The sequence below is a fragment of the Orbicella faveolata genome, unplaced genomic scaffold, assembly GCF_042242905.1.
Source record: "Orbicella faveolata isolate gen_17 unplaced genomic scaffold, um_ofav_v1 contig_34, whole genome shotgun sequence".
In the NCBI taxonomy this organism is placed as follows: domain Eukaryota; kingdom Metazoa; phylum Cnidaria; class Anthozoa; order Scleractinia; family Merulinidae; genus Orbicella; species Orbicella faveolata.
In genome coordinates, this window is record NW_028301563.1 from 7,247,291 (window position 1) to 7,264,655 (window position 17,365).

At 37.2% G+C, this 17,365-nt stretch overlaps 1 protein-coding gene and 2 long non-coding RNA genes across 3 annotated transcripts in view; 1 reads left to right on the forward strand and 2 right to left on the reverse strand.

The window, feature by feature from the left end:
* The window catches only part of LOC149104480 (uncharacterized), a 193,773-nt gene that overhangs the window by 17,898 nt on the left and 158,510 nt on the right, over positions 1-17,365 (reverse strand). The window lies entirely within an intron of this gene.
* Positions 5,265-13,012, forward strand: LOC149104482 (uncharacterized). The gene is made up of 5 exons (XM_089271056.1): positions 5,265-5,486; positions 8,616-8,875; positions 10,259-10,379; positions 10,711-10,839; positions 11,908-13,012. Exons 1-5 carry the CDS (start codon positions 5,417-5,419, stop codon positions 12,270-12,272), a joined length of 945 nt encoding a protein of 314 aa, XP_089127182.1. The 5' UTR covers positions 5,265-5,416; the 3' UTR covers positions 12,273-13,012.
* On the reverse strand, positions 13,399-14,811 carry LOC149104483 (uncharacterized). Its single transcript, XR_016201301.1, has 2 exons — positions 14,757-14,811; positions 13,399-13,482 (listed from the first exon to the last, which is right to left on the reverse strand). It is a non-coding gene; the product is annotated as an uncharacterized LOC149104483 (long non-coding RNA).

The window sequence follows — 17,365 nt, forward strand, 5'->3', positions numbered from 1 at the left end:
AGTTACCACTAGAGCGTTTGGGAATTCTGTCGCCGAAGAATCCTGACTTTTGGTGAACGTTTCAATTTCCATCTGTAATTGTAACAAGCATCATAAAAATCAAACAAACGTTGCTTCAAGTTCCGGGCAGCATAAAAAAACTAAACGTCAGTTTGAAAATATGTATTTTATTTGCTCGATAGATGCTCCATGGCATTCATTCTTACAACATTTTATCGACTGTACTTACACTGATGTATTCTCAATGCATAGAGTTTGTATTGAGCTTGCTCACTCGTGATAGCGTCTGAACAGTGACTGCAGAAATACAGACGAACAGGCAAGGAATATTTTTATTCACATTTTCGTATCTCAGCGTAGTGTTCTACACTACAATCACGAAAACTTTGAACCTTATAAACATTCCTATCAATATAACTGAAAATAGAGTCGATTGGAACAGTTATCGAAGCAAAACAAGAGCAAAATACTCACGTTTTCGATACGACGGCTGGTCGGGCGAAATGGCGTCCTCGACGAGATGAGGACGGCAGAGAGATGAGTCGAGAGTTCTCGTGCGCATGCCCGGTTGAGTGAATTTACTTCCGGTAGCCGTCCTAGCTCGTCCCGTCCTGGTATCTTAAGGTGCCTAGTGTGTGCTGATTGTAAAAAGATCTATACTGGGAAACCGCCCGACCCTTTTGCCCATGCACGGTCCGTTTAAAGAAACGTTGTAACACTACTAGATTGACACTTTCCGCCTTTGGAGAACACCTTAGGGAAACAGACCACAAGTTAGAGGACAATAAGTCGACTGTCATAGCAAGAGAAGAAAACAACTTGATCAGAAGAAGAATTTATGAGGCCTTGGAGATTCTGTGCCAGTCCAATCGAGACGGTCGATTTGAACTTCCTGCCCTATACAGAGATGTTTTGGCACGTGACTTGGTTCACTCAAGCTCACATGACAAATATATTCCCGCCATATTCACTTGAGAAAGACGCTGTGACAGTGTCGAAAGCTTGTGATCGCTGAAACATTACCTCTGCTTCGGTGTCTTGTTTCTTATTATGTCCCCTACAGATTCGGGAAAAATTCATATCTTTACTCGATGTATTGTTATTATTTACCTTTTATAAAAACTGCCTTCACCCTTTTAGCTCGTGGGAAAACATTTCCTTTGATAGTATATCCAAACTTGGCATATATGCTTATTTTAGCCTGAATACATGTTATTGTAGGTCTAGGCTGAGATATAGAACACATTAAAATTTTTATTTGCCTTAATGCGTGCACCACCTTGAAAAACATTTCACTGGAAAAAACATTTCTTGACTGATATTAAAACGCATGTTTGGACATGTTTTCAAAGATCTCAAAGCGTACTCGGATACGAATTCAATATCTATAAAGCCTTATGTTTATAAAACGTGCCAACTTCGGCATGAACCATTAGGAAAAAAAAAAACAACATAGATATTAATTTCAAAGACGTGATCATGTTTCCAATCTTGTGTGGAAAACTGTCTAACGGGAAGTCAAAATGACCGCAATTTCCAAAAAGAAAAGCTAAAACCGATATGTATATCGTAGTAAATAGAATGTTTTATTCCTAATGACGCACAAATTTGGAAAATTAAATGTACTCCTTAGAGTAACTTAGGCTATTTAGCGGGTATGAAAATATTTTTAACGTCTGTTTGACTACGTCAGTAGATCATTCAATATAAACACATTTAAAAATGGAAACCGCATTTAATATTTAATATGTAAAATAACGATGAGTAAATTTTCAGTGAAGCTACAAAAACCAAGATGGTCTGTTTGCAAAATATTGCCTTTTTAGGAATTTTAGAATAGGTGTGTTTTCATGCTGCAAAAATAAAAAGTTGATTGCCATCTGGGGAGGAAAGTCAAATTAAAACATCTTTATATCCACTACGTCATAATATTTAATTATCTTCCTTAGTTTTCTAGTGAGCTCTCCAAAATACACAACATATTAAGAAACAAGTCAAAACAATACACCAGAGCACACACTTAATTCAGAGCTGTGTGACATTGGAGTCGTAAATTCGAAATACAAGTGTATTTTTGTGTTTGAAGAAAGATAAAAATGTTATCTTAGTTAACATTTGGCATTTCAAATTTACCCAACCTAGCGGAACCCTTTCAAGAGTGGCTCAGTTCGTTTGACAAAGTTAAAACTGAATCATGTCGGATAAATTTCAAGAAACTAGTTCGGCTATGGAGTTGTTTGACTACTTTTCAACTTCCTGCACGACAACCTACCAAAATAATAAAAAATTCCCTTAGCATAAAGTGCTAGTAAAAAACCAACGTATCATTAAATATTCAAACAACAGACGACTAAAATGTTTTTATCTTGGTATTATTTCTAATATATCTCTAAGTTAGTCGTCGTTGGTTGTAAACAAATTGCATTTCGAAGGTTTATTCCATTGGTCAACGGAATGGCATTTTGCACGCGGGATGTTCCGTCCTAGTTCCTTATCTTCCTCGTTGGCTCATTTTCTACGGCAGGTAAAGTGAGTTGCGTCGAAGTTGTAGTTGGTCAGTTTTTCTAGGTTTTATACGTCCCAAGAACATACAACAATATTCTTTCTTCGGAGGATGCTGCAAGTCTGAACACGAGCGGACGTGTTGGGCAAAAAACAATATTCTTAAATTATGCAGAGTGTTTATAAATTATAAATATTATCGACTTTTGAATCTATTATCGTTAAGAGCTAACTTTTCATCCGACGCCGATAGAAAAGTATGAAATTAGAGTGTTGAAAACCCTTCGTAAAACATGCTTTGTGAAGCGTGGCGAGATAAAAATTTCATAACTCTCTTTCAAATTTGCCAAACGCGCAAACTTTTCTAACATATTTGTCTCCATACATTTTCGCATTTAGCAGTTGGGAGAAAGTGCGTGCATATCAGCAGCCATATTTCACTTATTGTAGTCATCTTCTTAAAAGTTCTCAACCAGAATGCTTACTTAATAAGTATTCCGAACATGTGGAGAAAATTAGTGCTGATCGCTATTAAAACTTGAAGATTTAACGGTAACCCTCGATAAAAAAGTACAAATCGCAGCTCCTCGTGTAGAGAACAGAGTTAATCGATAATCTAACGTCAAGGATGAGCCGATCTCTAAGTTTTTCAAAAGGTTTAATCTTTTCATTTTACAAGTTCTTCAACTTTCAGGAAGGGTAACTTCTCTACTGGAGCAGGTGCTTTATTTTCCGTGTAGATGTTAACATAATGTTTTTGAGTAAAACGTTTTCCTTTTTTTTTCCTCATAATTACGGGATTATAGCTACCGACATGCAGTCGATTCCATTTCTCTGGAAAGCTTCTTCCTTGAATTGAACGCTTCAACTTTCGGACCAAGAAAACTTCTCTTCTGGAACAGTTACGTTATTTTCCATATATGTGTAAACATTAATTTTTGAGTAAACGTTTTTTTGATAACTGGAGGATTAGCTTAGGTCACTGAACGAACAAAATTGTGTTGTGTTGTACATATATCGAGCGATTTTTATATCTTTTTTCATATTAAAGCTCAACGAACTTTTTTTGTCTCGCACTGTTCACAAAGCGGAAATAAAACGTCTTCTTTGGAAAAATAGTTAGTTTGAGTAACATGCACGGTGGTGGGCGGACAAAAGACATCTGTTGGGTAATTAATCCTTCTAAGAACTGCTCTTTAGTAAATTTGTTTGCGCATTTTATTATGTTTCTTTAACAACCCTTTTGGCGAGTCTTCCTTAAATAGAAATATAACCTCTTCTAATAATGACGATGTCAAACTGTGAGAACAAACACTGGTCGCATAATGATCACAATTTTTTCAATCTTGATAACATGTTTAGCTAAACTAATAGTTCTTTATAATCGTTATCTTTCTCGTTCTTTGCTTGTTGAAGACTCTAAACGATTTTTGGGAACAAAGAATCAGTCATTAGCATGGGACAAGGGATAATTTTGGATTATTTTAAGGGAACAAGTGCTGTCTGGAAACTATCAGCATAAACTTGATATTTTGAGGCAAAATTCCAAAAATGCAAAGTTTTCAGACATCCGGAGGAAGTGTAAGCTTTGACCAGGAAGTCTTTTGTCGTGGGCTTGATAGATGTCTTAGCACCTATTTCTCAATCACATTTAACTTGCTGTGGTATTCAAAATCTAGAACTTCTCATTGCAGCAAAGGATAGTTTCAGGGAAAAAATGTAGGAGCGAAATCATGTGGGAAGAAAGAAAACGCAAAAAAAATCATTAACAAGGGATGCATAGATGATATTACACGATGGCGAGAAGATATGAATTCTATGTTCGAGTGGCAAGAACAATATCTCACGAGTGAGCGCAGCGAACGGGTGAGATATTGTTCTTGCCACGAGAACATAAAATTCATATCATCGAGCTAACGTGTAATGTTCTTTTTATTATATAGACATGCTGATGACGGCGTTTTTAAAGATTTTCCAAAGATTTTCGACCACTTTTCGAAGATTTCCGAAGGTCACACGAACGTTGCCGAACATTTTCCGAAAATTTTCGAAGATTGCCAAAGATTGCCGAAGGCTTTCGAGGAAGACCCGAAGATGTTTCGACCGTACACCAACGAATTTACGTACAATTTAAGAGACAAACTTGATATCAGTGAAATCACCGATATCTTCACTAGTGAGGATATGGAAAATACGCCACTCGAGTCCCGGATGTAGTTTCGTATGAATTTTGCGAGTGGTGTATTTTCCAGTAAAACACTCGTGTCTATGTAATAAAATTTTGATAGACCATCCTGTTCACAATAATAACGTTCAAACGAGTGAGAGTATACCAATAAAGAATCTTGATGCGAGACTAAATAGCGGGAATCAGAAACTCAATCATGGTTGCACTTAGCTTAAGAAAGAATCATATTTCTTACAAGGAGAACCGGAATTTTGGAAATTTATTTTCTTCTTCTATCTAAGGTGTAACTGCAAAAAAATATTTTTTGTAATCGCTTGAGGACGGTAAATTAGCTTAACTTTGTGGGTTATTTCAAACTTAAACTAGAATGGCTCTCGTTCGAATATATTCAACCAGCCTACATGTAGGCAAAAAAATATACATTAATAATTAATTGAATAACCGTATTCTATTTCTTCATCAAAAATGCACAACTAGAATGGGAAGTTTACATGCGCTGAATAAGCTGTCAAGCGAAGACGTAACATGATTGGTTTACGCTTATTATCTGAGCGTTGTTTTAACTGTGAGCCAAATAATGCCATCTTTCATTAGTCGCTGTTAGCTTTTGTTGGAGCTTAATTCGACCAGACATCACTGGTGCTTAGACTGCACTGGTGCTTATTCAATACTGTATTGACTTGTATCTGGGACTTATTAAGTGGAGACATCCGCCGCAGGTTAAGAATGAGTTTTTCTCTGCTTTTCGTTCTCGTGTCATGGATTTCAGTAATCCCTTGTCCAACTCGAGCGCAGGGTGAGTTTGAAAATTTCCTTTCTACCTGCTTTGTATTTTATAGATGCTATCCTTATTCAGGCTTCTTCAGTTGGGCTAAAGATGGCTGTTAAATTAGGATTATTGATAATTTGTGCAACGAATCTATTGTCGGAAATTATACCGAATTTCTACGAATTAGCATCACATCCTTTCCATTCTGACTTACGCAGAGTCGGCGCCATATCTCTCCATGCTGTATTAATATTGTCAAGTGGCGGACACGTCAAGAGAATAAAGAAAATCAAGCGTATAATCCATTGATATTGTCACAATATTCTGTCCAATTTTGAAAATTAAGTGGTATCTAAACAGGCCTATCTACCTCTGGTCGTGATGAGGAATTAGTTTGAAGTCTTCCGTTTGAATCGGGGGCCAACACATTCGCTGATGATCTCCAATTAGCCGTAGATTTGGAAGCAATGTGATAGAATGCTGCAAGCATTTGTGTTCATAACCATTTCATTCTGGAAAATTACGCATTGTCAGCATGTAAAGCGAGGAAGTGAGGCTAATTTTAAACTAGCTTTACGTCTAAAATATAAAAAGCAAATGACAGCAGTTTGAAGAAACCATGAACACTTGAATAAAGGTTGATGCCGAGCAATTTCCTCTTCATTGGAAAAGGTGTCTACTAGTTAACGTGAGGTGGTTACCGTAATATCCTTAGACAATCACTCGATCCATTTAAGTCTATTAAACAACGTCGAATTTGGATTTTCTGGAAATAATTAGAGGTTATACCTTTTTGGAATTCAAATGAGTTACATGCGACATGCGAATAATCTTTTGCTAATTATCTTATCTGAATACAATATCATGTATGAGAAACGTACGTACATCAGCCATGTTTACCAAATTCAAATTACCTACAAGTTTCTTATCTCACATTTTAAACATAATTTTACTATGCCACACATGCATTTATGGCAAACGCTTTCCATTAAATCAGTCCGTTTCCTAGCGTGAGAAGTTTAAACGCTTCACTACATTATTTTGGCCAGTAAATCGAAACTTGTATGTGAGAGGAAATTGTTAAAGTTTGTCTAAAACCACCCACAATGGAGGCAAGTTTGCGTAGACAACAGAACTCCGCACTGTTATTGATTTGTTCGATTTTGGTGCTCGTTCCTGTAGGAGTCTTCCTTGTATATTTCGAGAGAAACACAAAATTAAAGCTTTTGACATTATGATGGCCCGAGTAAAGAGAATTAATATTTTGATAATAGAAATGAAAGAATGATCTTTCGTCGTTTTCTCGTATTTTTTTTTTTTTCACCAACGAAAAGGAAAATAAAACATTGTAGCATACATTAACTTTAATTCAAGATCGTAAAGCAGGTGATAGTCAGCTACTTAAGAAGCAAACGTCTAGCGTTTCTACCAAGTTACGGAAACACTCGTGAAAGTAACAGGAAAAAAAATATGGAAAAACGTCCATAGGAGCACAGAATTTTATTCCTTTTTTCATTTGTAATAACTAAAACCGCCGTGATCCTGATCATTACCCACCGCTAATTTAAAATGACAATACTCTTACCAGAGGTTGTTAAGCGAAAATTAAAAGTTTGCAGGGGTTTGACGCAATAGTAGAAATATTATCGAATTAAATGCGAATTGTTTTGTAAAAAGATTTAAACCCGGATGAATTTCCCTCTACCAAAACCGTTTTGACTAAAACTGCAGCTAAACTGAAATAAGTTCATGATTTAAATCCAATATAGACGTTGTCTCTCGTATTAATTAGCCATTTCCATGTCACTCTAATTTCAGTCTTGTAGCAGGGAAATTTTCCATAAGACATGATCAGACCTCTCAGTCCACAAAAGCTAATGTTTCGAGGGGAGGATTTATTCTCCTGCCACAGAGCGAAATTTCGGGTTCCACAACTATTATTATTTTTTTTTTCCTAACTAAACTTAAAAAGCTTGATCAGCACTCTCTATTGTCAGAAAATTAATATGCTGTATGAATAGACAGGTGGCAAAACCACCGTGGATATTCATATTGATATACCACCAAATTCTCACAAGGACAGTAACTGAGAAATGTGCGATGCTTAGATAGGAGAATTTACATTTGATATCGGCAAGGGGAAGATTAAAAAACAAGCCGTCACTCGCACTTTAAAAAATCGATTTTGAGTTTCAGACCTTTTTTACGTTCTTTCCTTATTATTTCTAAATTATGACTTCGAGGTGTCCAGTCTTCAAAATATTGGTAGTTTGCTATTCCATTTAAACAACAAGTAAGCGATTAAAACAACAGCGTCGAATGTTTAAGAAAGAATTCACCTGAGGTACGAGTAACGTGTAAACAAACACTTTGTACTGAGATTATTTACATCGTGTTGCAAACTTCTGTTTGACTGTTTTAAAATTCTTCTGAAAAACTAATTATTTCTAACACACTACATAGAGAAAAAACACTTGAAAGTACTAGTGAAGTGAAACTAATGATATAATTTTACCTGCGTTTGCATTATTTCTTTGAACTGTGAAATTTATTTTGTCTAGTTCCCATAAATAAGATGTTATCAGTGTTATTCAACGCACCTAGTTGATATATCTTTAGCTTTAAGAAAATGTAAAAGGGACTGAAGAGTACCTAAAATTAATCTGGTCCACTAAAAACTGAAATTTCTCGATTTACTATCGGATTTCCTCGTAAATTCTTCATAAAAAAGCGATGACACTGAAAAGTGAACTCATAAATAAATTATGCAGTTATCATCGATCCTCACAAGACTTAGCAAGCGGGAAAGAAAATTGCGACTACACTCTTAGCTCCCCTTTAAAGAAGTTATTTCATATATATTTGGTATCACAACAATAACGAACCGGTTAGAAATTATAGTTTTACCGATTTGTTTATACAAAGGTCTGGCAAAAAAATCAATCTCGTGCGTGGAGAGTAAAGCGAAATAAAGATATACTGCATGTTGATAGGAGATACTATGTACATAAGCCCTCAGCACTCACTCCTAAATTACTCTGTTCTTTAAAATGTTTGAATATTTATTTTTGTCTCAGACTTTAATTATAAAAGCCTGTTTCAAATTTTCCTTTATTTATTATAAGCTCTAGATAAACATGTTTACATTTTTTTCAGATGGAGGACGTGAGCTGTACTTTCCAGCCCACTATTTCTATGCTGAGAAACGTTTAGTGAACCACTGGATAAAGACCATGATTGTCAATGACTTGGACGAGTGTGAATACCGTTGCTACCTGGATGCAAACTGTGTCAGTCTTAATATTAAGAACAAAGATCCCAACGGAACACATGAATGTGAGCTGAATAACTCCACTCACTTGGAGCACGATGGGAATCTGACGGACAACCAGCTTTACTATTATCGTGGCGCCGAAGTAAGTAACCATGACATTTTTAACCTCGCGCCCTCGATTGCTTTGTTAGATTGTATATTACCACCGGGAGTCCTCACTCACAAACGTTTGAGGCTTGAACAAGTAATGAGAACAAGCAGGCCTTAAGCCAGAGACAAGAAGCGAGCAGGACTCGGAAGAGAACACAATTCATCCTTGTAGGGAGGAAGTGGTTGGGGTTGGCAAAAGTCTATAGTTGAAAAGAAAACAATGTAAGAGAGAAGACCATTGCAGGATAATGCTGACCTATACATATCCAACCAGCGTATACATTTATAACGAATTATCCCACAGCTTATGACACAGTTAACGTTTGGCCAACTGATTTTAACCCTTTTTTCACTGATTATTGCAGTCTGTTGATAAACAGAAATTTATTAGGCGACTTCTTTTGTTTCAAACACGAGTAGTATCTTTCTAGTCATGCAGGAAAAACAAACACCGGAAGCTTGAAGTTTGTGGAGCTAACTGCCAATCAATTTTAGAATATTGCGATCGATATAAGATACTGTACTGCAACAAGAGGCTAAAGAGTCGTTCTCGTTATAGGTTTCATGTAAATTTTGGTTAGAATTAGGCGATACGCCCAAAATATCCCAGTATTTCATCACAAATGAAATGGCTTAGATCACACTCGGGTTCTGTTTAATGATACCTCCTTTTTCTTCCGCATTTTGTCGGGTAACAGAATTTCAGTTTAAAAAGTAAAGAAGAGCTGTATCGTGTCATTCGAAGATACCTCATTAGTACTTAACCTTGCGCGTTCTTAATTTCGCGAGGTTTTATTTCGCGACTTCAGGATATGATGTTGAGAAAAGAACATTAAAAATCGCAAAAGTACGTCGAGAAAGATCAAATAACACTTGATGAGGCAATTACTTGACTTCGTAAATTGATTACCGTAGTTAATTTCGCGAGCGTTTTTTGCGAGTCTTAAAATTCGGAAAAAATCACGAAAATTAATACTCGCGAAAAAACTGAGAGCGCGAAAAAATATGGGAACTTTAACACCAGATTATGTAAGAAATAATCCTTGGCTAATTTTAAATGATGTTTAGTCACGGGTTCGTTGGTAATCGGTTGATTATTTTTCCCTGAAAATACCCAGTCTTTATGTGGTCTTGCTTTCAACTAATTAGCATTCTTCCTCCGATTCACCGTCATCTTTAGCTTGTAAATTCACAAAAACCTCTTTAGTACAGTCATAAAATTTCCATTTGTAGGCTACTTCTGGGGAAACGGGATCCTTGGATAAGGAACTGGGAGATTAAAACAATGGGAAAGCTGTGAAATTAAATGTACTTGTGAAATTTGTTTTCCTGCAGTCGCGAAATAAGCTAACTAATTTTTGTTACTTTGATTTAGAATCATTGCGGAAAGCCCCGGGAGAAGTGCCAAAACAACGCAACTTGTCTGTCCGGTTTTACAAGTAAGAAATATCGATGTGTGTGCAGTCCTGGTTTTGAGGGCGAAAACTGCGAAGACGGTAGGTATAAAAGATATCTTCAGTCGTAACAAGAGAAACAAAAAAACATCTTATCTAGTAGGAACTTTTAAGCAAACCAAGAGATATTATTATGCTAAAAATGACTTTCCATGTCTTATTACAACGAAAACCCAGAGGGTGCTTCTGTCCACCTACTCCTCCCTTGCACTACGGTCGGGGTGCGAGTGAGGAAAAATAGCAGAGCATGACTCACAATGCTTAACACACAGAGTCAGTTTCAAAAACCGTTGGGTTAGAAAACCGACGGAAAAAAATCACATATTTGACCGTTGGCTTAAATATAACAATTATATCACATTCTATCTCCTAGATATCGATGAGTGTGCTGCACAGAACGACCTTTGTGCTGCCGTTGCTAACTCTGTGTGCAATAATACGCATGGATCGTACTATTGCAAGTGTAAAGATGGATTCGTAAAGAACGGTGCAATCTGTGAAGGTGCAATATAATTTGGTTCATAACATGAGTATCCTTACGTTGCTTAAAATTAGTTACAACCTGTCCGTATGGAGTTGCTAACCGCTCCATCCCCCATTATGTGTAAGACACACCTCATTTTCGTATTCACGGTGTTGGACTGGAACTACAATCGTTGACGAAAGTCCATGGGACACTTATGTAATATAACGAATTATCTGTGTTTTAGAACTGACGTTTGACAAAAAAAAAAAAAAAAAAAAAAAAACGCTGCTATATCCTTTAAAAACCTGTTGCTGTTCCCCCTTCCCACCCAACGCAATGTTGAAAATTAGGTGAAATTGCAGGTACTAGTTTTCAACATTGTATGGGAGGTGGGGGGCGAGGTTAGGCAGGTGAAGTTGTATTCGCCTCTGGCGTGTGAGCAAAAGCGCCAAAAATGCGAATTTGTCCCAAAACTTTTGTCCATGATTGTAGCTTGCGACTGCGGCTAAGGCGGGGAGTATTTTCAAATGCAAATGACTTTAATCTCCTTTTGATGATATTCCCCCACACGAGCCTCCATTCCAAGCTACAACCATGATCACAAGCGTTAGAAATCGTCATTCTTTTCGCATTTTGCCCCTCCCTACCCCTGTGTAATGTTGACATAACACTTAAGTCCAGTACAAGTTTGAATTATACCATTTTCCAACACTGAAAGGGGGAATGAGGCTGACACTCATTCTGTAGATATTACGGTTATAAGTTCATGTTCTGGCAACACAATTTTTCGATGATTGCAGTTCCAGTCCAATACCGAGAATATGAAAATATTGGTATAAAATTGGTACACCTCATCCTATTTCACGTGATTTACACCAATGGAAATTTAGTTCTTTTATGTATTTCATACGCCAAACGAAAAATCGGAGAGCATTAAAGACGCTAGAGTTTCTCTCGACTGCGCATCGAGCAACTCTATGATGCACCCTAAAGCATGAATCAATTCTTAATTACGTATTCCATTGAATTACTTTTTTTCGTACTTGTTCAAATGTCTTCTGTGTTTATCACATATTTATTTACACACTTGTGTATCTCCTTTAGTCGATGTATGTCACTGGCAAAATTACCAAAATCTGACAGATGGAAAAAGAAAATACGACTACGTGACAGTAAACGAAAAATGTGACAGCACACTCTATGGCTGGTACCGCTTCCAAGGAGCTGCAGGCACAAAAATGGTGACCACATGTCCACCGATGTTCCGTTGTGATGCCTCCTTTCCTATCTGGTTGAGTGGTGGTCATCCTACAGTGGCTGAGGGTAAAGTCACAAGAAACGTCTGTATTAATAAGCGTGCCTGTTGTGCCATATTCTTCCCCATTCAAGTAAAGAACTGCGGCTCCTACTACATCTACAAGTTGGTTCACCAACGGCATTGTAACGCCCGTTACTGCAGCACTGACTAATCCAGTTTCAAATGACGTTACTGTAAAACCTAGACATTGAGTGACAGCTGTTACGTTTACTTTCTTTTCGATTACTAACAGGCCCGGGTACAAGAAAAACAAGGAAATGGAACTAGCGAAGGAATTTGCTTAGCATTAGACCTTTTTCGACTAGGCGGTTTGTTGCCCCATTTCAGACCATGTGATGACAGTCTTGAGAATTCTTCCTTTCAAATTTTTAAATTGCCCCGTGTATGTGAATAAATAATTTTTTTACATGGATGAAAGAACAATTCTCTAGAGAATATTACGTGGTCTGTTATGGGAAAACAAACCGCCCAAGCAGAAAAGGTTTATTAAAGGCAATGTTATATTGTGGGATGATGCCTCAATGCTGGACCTTTGAAGACTCAGTTCGACCGTCGCTCACGGCGTACAAGTATTTCTACACAGATTGTTTCATGTTGTGGAAATCATGGGAGATGAGGGGCACAGGGTTAACAATTTTCGGTCAAAATATCTTCTTTACAGCTGGATTTTTTGTTTGTTCTCCATCATTCTTCCGTTTTAGAAGGGGAGAGTGCAAGCTGCGCAGGAATTTTTTTTAATGGATTTTCCTTTTTATTTCCAATTGTATCCTTGCTGTAAAACTGTAGTACTATAGTACATGTGACTCTACACTCACTCGAGTGATGTCGCGCGGAATGAAGTATATCATGTACAACACTTTACTAATAATACTAATTTAGAGGCATTCCAAAGATCGTTCAATGTCAAAATTGATAATATTCAGCCTGAGTCGACCATACCAGACTCAAGTTGTTAATCAACCATGTAACCAACGAACGACCAATAAGAACATGCTTCGAGCAATAAGGCTTGTTGTTGCATCAAACCGGACGAAATTCCAGCTCCATTACAATGTCTCTTGACAGTTTTTCACCTCTTTGCTTATCATTTGTAGCTGTTCTTTAATATTAAAACTGCGGTAAAAAAAAAGTATGCACCCATTTCTAGATTTTTCCTGAACAATGGCCACTAACTAACCCAACCAAATCCTTTTCCTCAAACCAAGGGTCCAGTTAGAACATTTGAAGTATAAAGAAAATCGTTCAGACTGCTCTGGCATTTTCTATTTCACTATTAATTCCCTCGATGCTAACTGGACGGCATTAGAGCGTGAATTACGTTTTCGTACACCATAAAGGTAAGGGCACAAGCTGGAGTCACCCTGAAAAACAAAAACAAAAAATTATTAATAATAAGGACAGACAGTTGCTAGTTCAGTGCTTCTTTGATTGTTTATTGACTTCAGAATTTAGTTTCGAGTTGGCTTGTTTGTTGGTAATATATTTTTTTCGTGTTTCCTAGTTTTCGTGTTTGTTTGTTTGTTTGTTTATTGTTACTTTGCTTGTTTGTTCCTTTGCTTGTTTTGATGTCTGTTTCCTAGTTTGCATGCTTGTTATCTTGTTTTAATGTTTGCTTCTTTTCTTTGTTTGTTTGTTTGTTTTGTTTTTATTTCCTTTTCCATCTTGCTGCTTTGTTGTCTGTGTTTGCTTGTGACATTTAATTATTTTTGCTTTTTCTTTCACTGGTGTCTTTGTTTCAAACGTTGTTAACCACGTCAAGTGAAAGAGTCGTTGAATTATTGCGCCTTTAAAAAACACGCGAACTCTGAAGCTCAGTCAAAACTCAACTAAGTTTTTAATTTCTTTTTTTTTTTTCCGCTGCTCTCAATAATAATGACAAGGAGATAAGGAGATAAGATAAAGAGACCGCTTAATAGCGACAACGGACATTTTTCTGTATCTCAAGTGACAAGTTCATATACAAAGTTGACCGCGTTTTACAAACACTGGTTATCTGAGTACTGCAGATATTATATATTATGCACCAATTCTAATCTGTTAGAAAATGAAAGCTTTTAATTTCACTAAACTTACTATAATAAATGAGTATTGACGCTCTTGCACTTGACTTTAAATTGAGTGCGAGACATTTGTATTTTTGTTCTTCAGTTACATAGACTAAATAGATATTTTGGAAGTAGATTTTAATTCAGTAAATTTTTATGTATATAATTTTAGATAAGATAGGCTTATACTCAATACTTTTTGCCATTTTTTCTGTTACAATAAATTGTAATTTAGAGCGTCCTCAACTAGCTCTGTTAAGCTAAATACATCGGCACTGAGAAATAAAGTTATGATTTATTTACACATCGACAAAACATGTGTTCGCTAAGTCTGTTATGAGAACCCGCTTAATACGGACACCCGAGTAAAGTAGATACATTATCTATTCCACTGTGTTCTACAAAAGCCTACCATGCATGCTGTACTGCGATACCGTCACGCCAGCAAGAATGACCCAAACTACAATCCTGGTCCCTATTAATGGGATTTGACAACAACGCGGGGAGACGCAAACAGGAATGCATGTTCTCAGACTTTGTGGTAATTGTGGTAATTTGGGATTATTGTATCTGTCAAAAATTCAACTTACCTCAGAACATTAGGAACCAGTCCCTTGTAAAATCCTTTCACCCCTTCGTATCTATAATTTTGAAATGGAACACGAAGGAAGATGCCACATGAAGACGACAATGATATAACTACAGTGACACGCCTCGCATTACCCAGTCAAGCTTAAGACACCTGCTGGGTTTGAAAAGGTGTCCCTCTGCTGATTCTAACAAGTAACACTAATCATTCTCTATTTCTAAAAGTGTCGCCCCCCGAAGGGGAGGGGGGGGGGGGGGGGGGCTACTCCCAACAAAATTGGGTAGGGGTATTCGGCCCGCTTCCCAAAACCCTTACCCTATTTATGACCAAATTCTGCAATATTCACTACCCTATTTATGACCTGAACCTTAACTTAAAACCCTGTTTCAGACCTGCGTGTTGATTAGTTTCCTAGTTCAGATCAATGTTAAATTACTGTAAACATAATTTGTGAAGGGCTTTTGTTAATTTTCTTTTCGATAATGATGAAAAAGTGGCTTCTTCTCAAAAACATACGCATTTTAAGGCTACAGTGCAAAAACCATACCCTATTTATGACCAAAATGGCACGCCGAGCTCGCGCGCTTCCATTTTCGATCATTTCGGAAATGTAGCCTGCAATCCAGGTCTCAGCGGTCTACCGCGCAGCAGCAAGTAGAATTATAAGATGGCGGAATTTGTTGTGGCGGTTCATCGTGTGGTTGACGAGGTTGTTAGTGCGTCTAGTGGCTCAAAGAAGAAATTAACTCAGGAGATTGGTGGAGAACTGATAGAACTGACTAGAGCGGTTGTAAAAAGCATACGTTTGCCCCGGAGAAAGGGTACAAGTTTCACCTTGCTCAACCATCCCGTATGTTATCGAGGGTTATCGAGGTCAGTCGTCCAATGGAACAAAAGCATTGTGCGCAAGTTGAGGCGAAAAACAAATGGCTCAGCTCCTTGGACCGTCAGGTTAAAGCGACATATGTCATTGGGAGTGTTCCTCTGTTTCAAAACCGCTTCACTTACAGAGGAAACTGGTGGCGTGTTGACGAAAAAGAAGAACATAGAAGAAATTCAATTCCACAATGAAGAATCCTTCAAAAGATTTCTTTTGAGGTTAGCCAACAAGTACGCGAAATGCATTAAAGAAGATGACATGATGTTTAAAATGGAAAAAGATAACTCTTACAGTAGGGTCATTATTAATCAAGCTCACCCTGCCACCTTTTACTACTCTAAAACACTAGAAATGCTGTAGGTCAAGACCAGATATGGACATTACAACCGACTGGGGGTGCCTCAGTTTACTTTGAATTGAATGAACAGTGAAGGTTGTTGAGTTAATTGATATCATTATGTTCACAATGTACTTGTGACAAAACATTGACTTGGCTTTTATTGACCTGTAGGTCTATGTAACATTGTTGTAATACCTGTTCTGTTTATGGTTAGTGTAAGAAGAATCCTGGGGGACTACCATATTTTCCATCTGTTTTATATGGTTCCCCCACCCCCTGGGAAGACAAATGCCCTTTTCAAAAGGTAAGAACGCAATGAATTACCAAGGCACAGCATGCTCACTTCCAACAAAGTGGGGGGGGGGGGGGGGGGTAGGATAAACAAACGATGACTGCAAAGGAGGCTGCAAAATACCGGCTTAAAACAAAAACAGACAAAAAAAAAATCCATGCAGTGCTTTGCATTTTTACTTAACCTTGAGCCCCAGCATCAGGCATCATCTGAATTCTCCATGCCATTCCAGATGAAAAATCTATATAATTATTTTTTCAAGTCCATATGATGAAAAATGATTAGAGAGAATATGCCACTTAATAACTGTACTGTTATGTTAAGTAAGAATGAGTTGGATTCATAAAGATGTTTGGTTGCACAAATGAAAACGACTGGACCACACTTGTCATTAACTTTTATTACCAATGAGGAAATTGACAAGTTACAAACAGTGTTAAATAACACATTTTCAATAACAGTCGACCTTAAGAGTGATATTAATGATTTGTGCTAATTGAAAAAAGGCGCAAAACAGTAAGTTTGCAATCAAATAGTAAATGGGACACCCACTGTCCTAATCTCTGAATGATTTGGTCACTTAACATCTTACAACCACTGTCACAGAAACATGAAATCTGTTCTGTACAGATGCTTAAGAGCTCAATAATAGAACAACTTAGAGTTTGCAATTAAGAGGCGCCCTCTGTAATTTTCAACTATGGCCATTTGGACCAGAAAAAATCAAATTCCTCAAACTTTCTCAGATGAATGGTCTAGATAAGTGATTCACAAAAATATAACTTTCAGTTCAATTCGATTCGTATTTTAGCGCTGGGGCCACCATCTTGGTTTTGCCCCTCTGAGAGGGCTTTCAGCGGCCATTTTAGGGCACATTTTTAACAATTTGCCATACAAAGAAAACGATCTAAATCCGGGTAAAAACCCTTTATTCGAGACAAGCAAATGTTCCTTGTTACATTGAGAGGCTGTTTTGGCAATTTGATCATCACCTGATTTTTCTACAGAATTTTAAATTTCTTCCCTTTCGGACTACTCATGAAGCGCCACAAAATAAGCGAAGTTTAAAGGAAAATATCGCCAAAAGTACATCACTTG